The sequence below is a fragment of the Python bivittatus genome, unplaced genomic scaffold, assembly GCF_059951505.1.
Source record: "Python bivittatus isolate LINGU-HERP-01145 unplaced genomic scaffold, Pbiv_v1 ctg000480_np1212, whole genome shotgun sequence".
In the NCBI taxonomy this organism is placed as follows: domain Eukaryota; kingdom Metazoa; phylum Chordata; class Lepidosauria; order Squamata; family Pythonidae; genus Python; species Python bivittatus.
Window position 1 is genome coordinate 43,498,230 of NW_028277075.1, and position 14,097 is coordinate 43,512,326.

Sequence of the window (14,097 nt, forward strand, 5' to 3'; positions counted from 1 at the left end):
CGTGAGAGATAAACACAAATTACAATCTTTGACTGAAATCAATTGGACTAGAATATTTAGCCTTGGCTACATTTTGTCTTTTTCTATGTTCTTATAAAAGATAATTATCCATAATGAAATACATTTTACAGAACTTAGTTATACAATATAGCTTGTTACTGACATGAAATTAGCACAATAAAATTAAAAATCAGAATGATCTAATGAAGTTAGATGTAGGGAGAATAGGGGATTAATAAAAGAAAATATTCTTTGCAAAACACATAGTTAATATATGAGGTATGCTAATGTTGAATGCTATGACAACTATCACACATATCACACAGTGGTATGATTCTAATACCAGCTGCTAATAAGCAACAGTGGAAGAGGGCTATCATCCTTATGTCTGGCTATGAGCTTCACTAAATATATCTGACTGCTAGTTATATAAAAAGAAGGCTGAACTAGCTAGACTTTGGCCTGATCTGGGCTTGAGACACCTAATCACAATAAAACAGGAATGGAGCAAAGGTCCAGTTCAACATTTTGAGAGGCACGAGTGGCAATCACACCACACATGGTAGTGGGGCAGGGTTTGAGAGGACATTTTGGACCCTTTCCTTGTTTTTTAGCAGTGACATGCCTACTTCATGGCTATGTTTCCCTTTTCAAGTATCAGCAAATTAGTTTTTAGCAATTATAGTATTGGGGGTCTCCAAGCTGAGTTGTAAAAATGGGCTCTGGGGATGTATGCCTTCCTGGGGATGCAGGCTGCCCACTCCTGCATTGAAGTAAAAAAGTCATTATTTCCATGGAGTACTGGATTATTTCCAGTAAGCTCTTACAACTTCATCATTTGGTTTCTCTTCCTCCTAAATTAATAATACAGCAGCATTTAAAACAACACAATGGCCAGTAGGATTTATCTCTGGGAATTTCTGGTAATTGATACTGCCTCTGAAATTGCCTACATGTAATTATATGTAGAGGTAGAACATATATTGCAAATTGATAGAGAAAGATGTATGATTCAGAACTGAAAAATGCTTTGATCCTTTTAAGCACTACGCAAGAGACAGACCAAACAAATCAAATCAAATTTTTATTACAGTCAAAGACCAGCATAAGGAGGGTGGGGCACAGTTAATTAAAAACCACAGAAAATACATCAGTCTAAATTATTATTATTAAAAGCTAAAATACATAAAATAGAAAGTATATATCTAAAAGGAATCTAAAACGAGGGGTAGGAGCATTAGATAGGTGTGGGGGAACATAAAGGTTAGTTTACAGATTATATCTATCAAGTTACAGAGTAGTATGACGAACTAGATGCTCATTAAGATTAGTTTATGGCACAGGTTATTATCTGACAAATTTTAATCACTGCTGGGCAGAACCTGGGAACATTGTATGTTGTAGCAGGGTTGGTATCTGAAAGCAGCAGGGAGGTGTAGAATTGTTCTGTGCGCCGTGGGTGTTTATACAATAATGGTGAGATGAGGCTAGTATGAATGTCTCTGTAATACAGGCACTGGAGAACCACATGCTCTGTTGTTTCTGTATGTCCAGAGTCACAGGGACATGGTCTCTCCAGGTACGGAATCTTCCTGTATTGGCCTTTAAGGACAGCTGAGGGGAGGGCATGACATCGTGCCAGAGTAAAGGCTCTCCAGTGGGAAGGTACTTTGAGTTTAGTTACAGTGGGGCAAAAAAGTATTTAGTCAGCCACCAATTGTGCAAGTTCTCCCACTTAAAAAGATGAGAGAGGCCTGCAATTTTCATCACAGGTATACCTCAACTATGAGAGACAAAATGGAAAAAAAAATCCAGAAAATCACATTGTCTGATTTTGAAAGAATTTATTTGCAAATCATGGTGGAAAATAAGTATTTGGTCAATATCAAAAGTTCATCTCAATACTTTGTTATATATCCTTTGTTGGCAATGACAGAGGTCAAACGTTTCCTGTAAGTCTTCACAAGGTTTTCACACACTGTTGCTGGTATTTTGGCCCATTCCTCCATGCAGATCTCCTCTGGAGCAGGGATGTTTTGGGGCTGTTGCTGGGCAACACGGACTTTCAACTCCCTCCAAAGGTTTTCCATGGGGTTGAGATCTGGAGACTGGCTAGGCCACTCCAGGACCTTGAAATGCTTCTTACGAAGCCACTCCTTCGTTGCCCGGGCGGTGTGTTTGGGATCATTGTCATGCTGAAAGACCCAGCCACGTTTCATCTTCAATGCCCTTGCTGATGGAAGGAGGTGTTCACTCAAATCTCACGATACGTGGCCCCATTCATTCTTTCCTTTACACGGATCAGTCGTCCTGGTCCCTTTGCAGAAAAACAGCCCCAAAGCATGATGTTTCCACCCCCATGCTTCACAGGAGGTATGGTGTTCTTTGGATGCAACTCAGCATTCTCTCTCCTCCAAACACCACGAGTTGAGTTTAGACCAAAACGTTCTACTTTGGTTTCATCTGACCATATGACATTCTCCCAATCCTCTTCTGGATCATCCAAATGCTCTCTAGCAAACTTCAGATGGGCCCGGACATGTACTGGCTTAAGTAGGGGGACATCTCTGGCACTGCAGGATTTGAGTCCCTGGCGGCGTAGTGTGTTACTGATGGTAGTCTTTGTTACTTTGGTCCCAGCTCTCTGCAGGTCATTCACTAGGTCCCCCCATGTGGTTCTGGGATTTTTGCTCACCGTTCTTGTGATCATGTTGACCCCACGGGGTGAGATCTTGCATGGAGCCCCAGATCAGTGGTCTTGTATGTCTTCCATTTTCTAATTATTGCTCCCACAGTTGATTTCTTCACACCAAGCTGCTTGCCTATTGCAGATTCAGTCTTCCCAGCCTGGTGCAGGTCTACAATATTGTTTCTGGTGTCCTTCGACAACTCATTGGTCTTGGCCATAATGGAGTTTGGAGTGTGACTGTTTGAGGTTGTGGACAGGTGTCTTTTATACTGATAACAAGGTCAAACAGGTGCCATTACTACAGGTAAGGAGTGGAGGACAGAGGAGCCTCTTAAAGAAGTAGTTACAGGTCTGTGAGAGCCAGACATCTTGCTTGTTTGTAGGTGACCAAATACTTATTTTCCACCATGATTTGCAAATAAATTCTTTCAAAATCAGACAATGTGATTTTCTGGATTTTTTTTCTCATTTTGTCTCTCATAGTTGAGGTATACCTATGATGAAAATTACAGGCCTCTCTCATCTTTTTAAGTGGGAGAACTTGCACAATTGGTGGCTGACTAAATACTTTTTTGCCCCACTGTACATATATCATAGGGGAGGCAGAGTACCTGTTGGATTCACTGGCAATAAAGGTTGGGACTCTGGCTAGATCCAATTGGCGTCTGTGTCTGCTACACTCGGTTTAATGAGTGCTTTGGCCTGATCACATCCAATGCTGAGTAGAAGACTTGGCCAGAAGCCCAAGGATGAGATTTTAGTTGCTACTGTTTCCATGTAGACTAAAATCATCCCTCACAGTTAATTGGGCAAGGCCAAGGGGAAAAAAGGATAGTCTGAGCCAATAGTTGAGTATGGTCATCCACACTCTAGCCTCCACTTTCATGAGGCCTGTTTTAGTCTCAGAGTGGCATTAGAGACATATTTTGGAACTTGAAGGGCTGAACTTAGAAATTTGGATTGTACAAGTTCTAATGGTGCAAAACTGGAGAAGGGCCCCAGCTGGGCACCATAAAGAAGTTGTGTTATTGGCTTGGCTTCAAATAATTTGAATGCTGCAGGAATATAGTAGCTACCTCTTGTCTTGAGGAATTTAAGGATGGCAGATGAGCTCCTCTGTGCATTTTCAACAACGTAGTTCCCATGGGCTTTCCTACTGCTAGCAGAATGAAGGGCTACTCCGAGGTATTTGAAACAGGAGACCTGCTCAATCTTATGGCCATCTATGCTCCAGGAGTAGCTCTTGGGCCTTTTGGCAAATGCCATGATTTTAGTTTTCTGATAATTGAGTTCTAACTGGTGTTCCTTGAAGTACTGTATTAGTGCTCTCAGTGCTCTTTTAAAGCCAGTAAGTATTCTTGAAAATATTGCTGCATCATCTGCATAGAGTAAAACAGAAATGCGTCTTCCAGCAAGTTTTGGGAAGTGAAAATTCATGTTGAGGAAATGGCCCACCATGGAGTTGATATAGAAACTGAATAAGAGTGGGGTCAATATGCAGCCTTGCTTGACGCCTTTCTCAGTTCCAGTGGCTCTGATGAGATGGCCCTGGGGGTTACATCTTACTTTGAATAAGGTCCCTTCAGGAAGCATACACATTAGATGAAGTAAAGGTCAGTCAATCAAGCAGGCCTTGATATGAAATCAAAAGCTGCTTTGAAGTCTATGAAAATGGCATAAAAGGAGATTGTGTTGTGGGAAGAGCATTTTTCAATGAAATGTTGGAGTACTAAGCACTGATCAATGGTGGATTGGCCTTCTCTAAAGCCGGCTTGCTCCTCTGCAAGTACATTTTCTTGTTCCAACCAGTCCTGGAATTTCCATTGTGGGTATCTTGCACAGAGTTTGCTGATTGTGTTGAGGAGGCTGATTGGTCTATAATTAGCAAGATCATTCTTTTTCCCTTTTTGATATATAGGGACAATGATCAAAAGGCCCCCAATCCTTGGGGACTCGGCCATAGGTGTCGATGCAGGTAAAGAGTGAGACCAGAGTGGGGGCCCAGAAACCCAAGTTGTTTTTTATGGCCTCTGGAGGGATTAGATCTTCTCCTGGAGCCTTCCCTGGTCTTAGATGAGCAAAAGATTCTTGATCTCTGTCACTGCCACTGGTACCTACATTGGAAGATTTTTTACAGTTTGGTTAGGGCATCCACTTCCAACAGAGGTGTTCATGTAGAGTTCCTGAAAGTATGTCTCCCAGGTCCCTGGGGAGATGTGAGAGTCCACCATGGATGGACCACTGCTTTGGGAAGACCAAACAAAATACTCTTTCTTGTTCCAGAAAGTTAGCTCTAGATGTTTAAAGCTAATTCCATCCTGTTTAGTTAGCAAATGTTCTAAGTATAGAAACATATCTCCCATGTAGTTTTCAAATTGTGTTGCAAAGAATACTAGGCACCCTTGAAAACCTCTTGGGAATATCTCAGTGGGAGGACTGGTAACAGAAGGCCAACTACTCTTAAATAATTTTGCTCACACTATCAATGTTTTTTTATGGAAAACAGAGCTGCAATAGAGCATTGGATGGAAATTTTAGGTCATACATGTTATGTGGAGAGACTATAAAGTTCAACATACCTATTTAATACCCTAACTGAAGTACAACCTGGAACAGGTTGGCACAGCACTTCAGCTTCAAAGAGGCAAATGCACATCTTTTCCCAGGATTGTACTACAGCTGTGGAAGGGCAGCGACATGATTCTAGGACAAGATGCAGCTGCTTTAAGAAGTTGCCAACAGATGTTACATGCGTACACCCCCACCATATACTTCAAAGCACTCTATTTTCCCCTTCAAGTCCAAAGCACTGCACAACCTTAACCCAGAATATGTTTTATAACACTGTACCATGCATGAGCTCTGGAGTAGATGCTCAGAGAATTCTTTGGGGGGACACTCTAGTTTAGTGGTCAAGGGCAACAGGTGCAGTTCAATCTGTAAGACTCCTAAAAATGCCTCTGTCTGAAACACTGGGCAGTTGCTGTCAAATAATGTCAAAAATGATTGAGCCAGAGGGGCCAATGAAGTAATTCAATAAAAAAACCCTATTCTATATAATCAGTGAACAAGTAAAACATAGAAAGGGTTTCCTGGAAGTATGAAAACTGACACATCTGCAACTAACTTTTGGTAATCTGTACTGCTCAAGTGCACTTACTTCCATTTTTTACTGCGTAACAAATCTGACGACACATGGAATAGACAAGGCAGGCTGCAGCAGAACTGTCCACACCACCACTAAGTGGCAAGAAAAATCCTCCCTTAACAATCACAATAAGAAAACCAAATTAGAACATTGTTGGGAACCATGCTTTCAATTCTTCAGGAGTTATATCTTCAACCTATAATTTTCTAGTTTATTTATTCCTAGCTGCAATTAGCCACGAATAGCCCATAATTGACCGTTCAATTAACCACATCCAAAATTAAGGTTAATTTACAGTTTTTAATCTATCTAAAAACAGATGTAGAAAATATGGTCTACAATCCAGCACCTGAAAAGGTAAGACAAGAAGGCCCTATGTATTAGTCTGGCTGAGATTGTCTACCATTTGGATCCTCCCTTCTCAGAACTGTCTCTCTTAACAATGACAATTAAACACAGCTGTTATATAAGGAAATGAAAGAATTGGTATCTGAATATGCTTATCTTCCCCTTCCCACCCTATCTGCCTTTCTGAATCATGACTTAACGGGTAAGCAATCTCATCAAATATAAAATATTATGAGTGCTCTAGTAGGCACACATGATATAAATGTGCTTGGCAAATATACTATCAGCACACAACTAAATTTGCAAACCTACTTAAGGGAGCAGTAGTGCAGTTAATCAACTGTGGCTTGTTTCCAAATCAAGTCCCCATTCTTGAGTCTCTCTGTTAAGCAGAGACAATATGTACGCCAGTGCCTCCCCTGGAGCTCACCAAGTTTCCTGCCGCCGCTGTCTTTTTGAAGATTCTTTTAAATAGAAAACAAATCAATTGGAAATCTCTGTCTTACAGAGAAAAGCAGCAGCCTCAAGCACAGTTTATACTCTAGATTATCTCTGGAGCTCATGCAGATATCAAAGGCATTTTTATTAAATAAAATGGTAGCCAGCTATCACCCAATTAGAAGTGTGTTCATCCACCTAGGATAAAGATAAAGGTAAGCTGAATTCAGAGTTCCTGGGAATTCCTGGAAAGCCAGAAGGACGCAGGAACTGGCCAAAGCCGTTTTGCCACAACTGTTCCCTCCATTTATTAAAGTATTTACAGCACGCTCTTAATTTTCAAATGTGCCTACTGACTCAAAGTTTGGGGATCCCTGCTTTAGGCCATTAGCACATGGACAATGCTACAAATGGGGGTCTAGCTGGAATAGATTAAAGTGGAAATTCATTAAAGGAATATTTTTATTTATTTATTTATTTATTTATTTATTTAATTTTTCAGCCGCCCATCTCCCCCCAATGGGGGAACTCTGGGCAAATTACAACAAACATTAGAACATAAAATATATAAATATATAAAATATATATATATATATATATATATATATATATATATATATAAAAATATAAATATATATATAAAATATATAAAAAGATTCATCTCCAAAACCCATGGAGCCACCCATCACAACTCATGTTGCGTTCACTTACTTAGTATTATGTCAAAACTCTCAGCTGCAAAGCCGCCAAGGCTTTATCTCCTTGCTCAGTGTAAAAAAACCACTAATGTAACAACATGAAACTATGCTGTATGGAAAGGGAGAAGAGAACAAGGCTCAGGCAGTTGGGGGAGACAAGAGCTTTTGCCAGTGGCAAAATGCTCATTCGCAAGCTATACCAAATTCTAGCACTTCCAGCGTAAAACCAGTTTCGGCGCTATTCCAGCTGCTCCAGAGCCAAGTCACAAAATAAACTGGCCCAGCTGGCTATGGGTTGGTGCAGGTGATGAGTCAAGTGAGAAACTGTACAAAGACACCGCATGTACAGTCAGGTCCAGAAATATTGGGACATCGACACAATTCTAACATCTTTGGCTCTATACACCACCACAATGGATTTGGAATGAAACAAACACAATGTGCCTTAACTGCAGACTGTCAGCTTTAATTTGAGGGTATGTACATCCAACTCAGGTGAACGGTGTAGGAATTACAACAGTTTGCATATGTGCCTCCCACTTGGTAAGGGACCAAAAGTAATGGGACAATTGGCTTCTCAGCTGTTCCATGGCCAGGTGTGTGATATTCCCTCAGTACCCTAATTACAATGTGCAGATAAAAGGCCCAGAGTTCATTTCAAGTGTGCTATTTGCATTTGGAATCTGTTGCTGTCAACTCTCAAGATGAGATCCAAAGAGCTGTCACTATCAGTGAAGCAAGCCATCATTAGGCTGAAGAAACAAAACAAACCCATCAGAGAGATAGCAAGAACATTAGGCATGGCCGAAACAACTGTTTGGAACATTCTCAAAAAGAAGGAAGGCACCGGTGAGCTCAGCAACACCAAAAGACCCGGGAGACAACGGAAAACAACTGTGGTGGATGACCGAAGAATCCTTTCCCTGGTGAAGAAAACACCCTTCACAACAGTTGGCCAGATCAAGAACACTCTCCAGGAGGTAGGTGTATGTGTGTCAAAGTCAACAATCAAAAGAAGACTTCACCAGAGTGAATACAGAGGGTTCACCACAAGATGTAAACCATTGGTGAGCCTCAAAAACAGGAAGGCCAGATTAGAGTTTGCCAAACGACATCTAAAAAAGCCTTCACAGTTCTGGAACAACATCCTATGGACAGATGAGACCAAGAGCAACTTGTACCAGAGTGATGGGAAGAGAAGAGTATGGAGAAGGAAAGGAACTGCTCATGATCCTAAGCATACCACCTCATCAGTGAAGCATGGTGGTGGTAGTGTCATGGTGTGGGCATGTATGGCTGCCAATGGAACTGGTTCTCTTGTATTTATTGATGATGTGACTGCTGACAAAAGCAGCAGGATGAATTCTGCAGTGTTTCGGGCAATATTATCTGCTCACATTCAGCCAAATGCTGCAGAACTCATTGGACGGCGCTTCACAGTACAGATGGACAATGACCCAAAGCATACTGCAAAAGCAACCAAAGAGTTTTTGAAGGGACAGAAGTGGAATGTTATGCAATGGCCAAGTCAATCACCTGACCTGAATCCCATTGAGCATGCATTTCACTTGCTGAAGACAAAACTGAAGGGAAAATGCCCCAAGAACAAGCAGGAACTGAAGACAGTTGCAGTAGAGGCCTGGCAGAGCATCACCAGGGATGAAACCCAGCGTCTGGTGATGTCTGTGCGTTCCAGACTTCAGGCTGTGATTGACTGCAGCGGATTTGCAACCAAGTATTAAAAGGAAAGTTTGATGTATGATTATTATTCTGTCCCATTATTTTTGGTCCCTTAACAAGTGGGAGGCACATATGCAAACATCCTACACCATTCACCTGAGTTGGATGTACATACCCTCAAATTAAAGCTGACAGTCTGCAGTTAACGCACATTGTGTTTGTTTCATTCCAAATCCATTGTGGTGTATAGAGCCAAAGATGTTAGAATTGTGTCGATGTCCCAATATTTCTGGACCTGATTGTAGGTCGATTAAGCCATTGCAAGTTTTAAGTTAGATAGTGTATCTTCCCTTCCTTCCCTCAACCTGCACACAGATTTTAACATTGCTCAGAATTTAGGAGAATGAAAAAAAAAAAGAAAATCTTTACCTGTTTACTACACCTTAAATAGTCCCAAAGCCAACATGCAGGACCTAGGCTGAAAGTTAACAGCAGACATGTTTCAAGACAAATATAAAAGCATGCTTTCACAAAATCATGTCATTTCTCTTCCTGGGATCACACATTACCATCATGAATGTTTTATAGTAAAGCAATGCTCTTTTATGTATGCTGTGCACAATTATCCATTATTTACAGCACAATCATGCAGGGTTACTCAGAAGCTCCAATGAGTTTTATTCAAAGTTCCTTATGCACAGACTGCAGCTGAAGTTTCTTACACTAAATGAAAATTTCTTCCTTCCAGAAAAGATAATTTCCAGAAGTATATGATATTACAGGACATCTTTTTATGTAAGTTTATATTGGGATTTTTTTCAGATTATACACACTTTACTCCAGTTATGTAGGTCAAACTGGACTTAGTTGTAACATGGAAACTTGGCTAAGAGAAGAGGGTGTTCATCTCTCCCAACTCAGTCTACAAGATTGCTCCACGGTTCAGCAGACATGAACTAAAAGGCAGGAAGATGGAATGGCTGAGGTCTATAGGAATTACACCTAACCAACCAGAAACTCTACCAATTCTGAGAATATGCTGCTACCCTGAGGAATTTGGAATTGCCCCCTAGTTAGAACTGGTCAATAACCATAACAAAATTATTACCACCTGAATTATTAGAGTAATGTCCATCCCACTGCCTATCAGTTTCTCTTTCTGAACTAGCCATGGCATTGGATTAAGCTTCCAGTCCAGGGGATTTAAATGGCCATATCAAAGTTACTCCTTGCTTTTCTGTATTGTGCATTTCCTTAGGAATTTTGCATGCATCTACAATCAGTCCCAAGGAACAGTATTACCCTCTCCTAGAGCTACAGGTACTGAATTCTACTGAATTCTCCTGCAGGATTCAGTGCAAGGCAAAAAACAACAACACTGAACCATTCCACCCAGTTTAGTCTATTATAACAAGGGAAAAGAAATCTTGCTGAATTACTAGATGTTCAAAAGACGCATCAGTATAGTCCAGTTGCATGCAAAGCGACCTGGAAAAGCCCATACCTGATCTCTTCCTCAGGACTATGATACTTCCACTGGATTGGTTCACTTGTAGGTATGCATATATCATCAGAACTGGACAACGCAAAGTTTACTTTTATTCTAGGGTAAGGAGTCGCTTTGCTTGCCTGGTCAATTAAAAAAGAAAAGTCAAGTCACACCATAAAAACAATGTAACGTTTCTTGGTAAAAGCAACACATCTGATATTTCTGTTGAGTGCTCACAGCTTGCAGAGACTTGTGCTTCATACATATTATGCTAAGTTTATTTATAAGGAAAAAAATGAAAACACAAGCAAGAAATTCTTACTGCTAGGTTTCGGGACGATATTTCTGCTCTATAACTTCTGACATCTTCTAAATCCAAAGAGGCAACAAGGACTTCCTGAAAAAGTGACAGAGAAGTTAAAATCCTTCAAGGTACAACATTTTCAAAACCATTTTCCACAATAGGTCCGTAGTGGAAATATAGTGGAACTAGTTATGTAGTTTACATTATACAGAAGCACTTCAAGTTTATTTAACCCCACTGATACCAGTAAAATTCCTGTTATGTGCCAGCACTGACACATAGGAGTGTTCTTTGAATAACATATGAACTAATACTATTTATTTATTTATTTATCATATTTATATAGCCACCCATCTCACACCAAGTTACTCTGCACTATCAAGTATTACTCCCACCACGAAGCATTACTATGTCATCCAGTGAAAACTGAAGTCCTTGAGCAACAGTGTCACCATTCATAGATATCATGGCACACCCATCATAATACAAGCGATCACCATCACAGCCTTTCTGGTTTGCCAAGACGTAGATCCCTCCATTCTGGAAAAAGATACATATTAAGATACATGCATGTGCTGCCAATTACAACTATGAATTTTTAAACTTATTTAAGACAGCACAAAGCATCACTATCTGGGCCATCACTGAAGCAATATGACCATCCAGGGGCATAGCAGTGTTTACTTTTGTGTGAAAGCAAGTTAGCACATGCCAAAAATGCATTTCACGATGGCAGTGGAACAATTATAATCTGTTTTCAGATTTGGAATCCTTCTTTAATAGGTACAATGTAAATGCAACCAGGTACTTGTCTACATACACATAATGTTTTCCTGGAGTATGTACTTTTCTACATACACGTAATTTCTTCCTGTACGAAGTTATAAGGGAGAAGATGTACAAAATAGATAAATGTCACAGAGCCTTATTTCCATCATCATGAAAGCCAATGGATTCACAAATTATCCTGAGCCATAGTAACAACAATTTAAAAAATTCCATAAATCATGTAAAAATATATCAGGAACATACCTTTGCTGTTGCAGAATTTACCAAATCCACTCGAGTGTGCGCTTTTCTTAACACATGGTGACTTGCAGAGGAATTTGTGAAGATTTCCACTCCATCAATTCCCATTTCAATGTGAGGGCTGTAAAATTGAGCAAATAAATAGTTTGCCACCTTGCTACCCAAAAAGATTCATTTTATCAAGTCACACCACAGAAGAGGAAAAAAACTGAACAGTTAATGGAATTTGTAAGAACTACCCAGCAGGAACTTCCTGTTTGTTTGAAAACACAATTTCAGTGAAATTATTGTGATTGACTGATTGACTGACAATAATGACAAGATGGAGGTTAATTTTAGTGGCTCAGTATATTTGAGAGGTAGTGGTGGTATATGAAGTGAGAACTGTTGAAGATCTCTCCTCTGGTACTGCTGGAATTGTTGTTGGGTTTTATAAAACTTACTTGTACTTAATGGTGAAGGCTGGAGCAACTGGAGCCTCTGAAGCAGCCAGCAACCAGCTTTGGGGAGAGCTGGCTCCCAGATATAGTTGGGACCATCAGAAACAGTCAAGGAGCTAGAGAATATGCTGGAGGCACAGCGACTTGGTCAGTCTTGGGGATCAAATATTCAGCTACACATGACAGTGGTGCGGAGCATTTGTGTGGGAGCAGCAGACGTATACCCAGTGGCTTCTGTGGCTTTCTCATTTAACTGATCAACGGTGGTGATGTCAGCAACACAGATATATATGGCCTCAGTGTGCTGGAGACCTAGGGTGCTTCAGTGCAATGAATGTTAGAGCTCTGGAGGAAGTGGATTATCTGGAGCCCTTTCAGTCAGGTTTCAGGCCTAGAACTCAAATGGCATTGACTGAGCTTGAAGATGACCTATGGCAGGAGTGGGATGGGAGCAGAGCATCCACCCCAGCCCTCCCTGATCTCTCAGCAACCTTCAGTATCACTGATCATAATATTCTTCTGGACCAGTTCAATGGAGTGGGAAGCATAATATTATGGTGGTTCTCCTCCTTCCTCCAGGGTCAGTTCCAGTCGATGGGGAGAAGAGGTTCAACCCTCAGCTCCCGCTCTGTGGGGTACCTCAGGGCTCGATTCTCTCCCTGCTCCTATTTAACATTTGTATGAGGGCAGTGTGTGAGATTATCCATTGGGACAAGGTTAGTTATATATCTCAACACGTGGTTGTCCAAGGGATACTGTTCAGGTTCTGCCTCGGGGTCTGGGGGCTACAGGAAATAGCATGGGGGGAAACAGGCTCAAGCTCAACCCTAGTAACAATGAGTGGCTATGGATTTGGAGGCCACCTGGATCCAAGGAATTTCCTTCTTTGGTTCTACATAGGATTGCATAATCCCAAACAAACCTGATACACAATCTGAAGGTTTAAGAGTACCATCTGGCAGGGCCCAGGAGACCTGACTTCTCTGTTGCCATGCCTGCCCTATGGAATAGCATTCTCCCCAAAATTCAGATGGCCCCAATCCCACCAGCTTTTCTGAAGGCTCTTAAGACTGCTTTTTCCCCCAGGCACGGGTCCAGAGGTTTTGTGCCCATCTTGATTATTCTAGGATTGTTCTTAGTGGGATGAAATTGCCTCAGACATGATACACTTTATTATTTTTAATATTTTTGTTATTGTGTGTTGTTTTTATATATGTATACTGTTGTGAGTCTGGTTAAATTGATTTAATAAAATAAAATAAATATTTCCAGAAAATACATTTTGACTTTCTGCAACTGATATACTGGTCTCAAGAATCCCACTCTACCACCGCATAAATCATGTACCTAGCAAGAATAAACCTGCTACACTATCTGTCAGGATTAAACCATCTTTGGATTTAAACAACCTATGAATTGTTACCATTTTATTTGACAGAAGTGGCTTGACTCTACATTCAGAAAGTGATGGCAACTAATAACCCCTTGGATAGCTTCATAAAGTTGGATGGAGCCATTTTGACCATCAAGGCCAATCCCCCAAAAGTATTCCTGACAGATCCAGTGAAGAGAAGTTCACCGCTGAATTGTGGTAGCAGGTCTACATTCCAGCCCAAAAGTGAGATTATGAGATTACTTGGCTTTTTTTGTGATTGTCTTGGTATTAAGATATAAAGAAGGATAAAGATCCTCTAACAAAGACCTTGGTATTAATATACAGGGACCTTCAATATAGTACCCATCAATATTTAGACACTACCATATCAACATATATCCCTAATAATTATGACATTTCCATTTGGGCAACAAACATATTTGCATAGTAATCTGTCAA

General features: G+C 40.6%; 1 protein-coding gene across 3 annotated transcripts in view; it reads right to left on the reverse strand.

Moving 5' to 3' along the window:
• Nucleotides 1–14,097, reverse strand: part of NADSYN1 (NAD synthetase 1) — a 49,859-nt gene that overhangs the window by 17,822 nt on the left and 17,940 nt on the right. For all 3 annotated transcript variants that reach the window (XM_088145817.1, XM_007430483.3, XM_088145819.1), the window contains exons 8-13: nucleotides 11,827–11,944; nucleotides 11,203–11,334; nucleotides 10,813–10,887; nucleotides 10,506–10,630; nucleotides 9,431–9,479; nucleotides 5,850–5,952 (exon numbers count right to left, since the gene is read on the reverse strand). In XM_088145817.1, coding sequence (XP_088001943.1) covers nucleotides 5,850–5,952; nucleotides 9,431–9,479; nucleotides 10,506–10,630; nucleotides 10,813–10,887; nucleotides 11,203–11,334; nucleotides 11,827–11,944 — 602 coding nt within the window. The remainder of the gene's footprint in view (nucleotides 1–5,849; nucleotides 5,953–9,430; nucleotides 9,480–10,505; nucleotides 10,631–10,812; nucleotides 10,888–11,202; nucleotides 11,335–11,826; nucleotides 11,945–14,097) is intronic.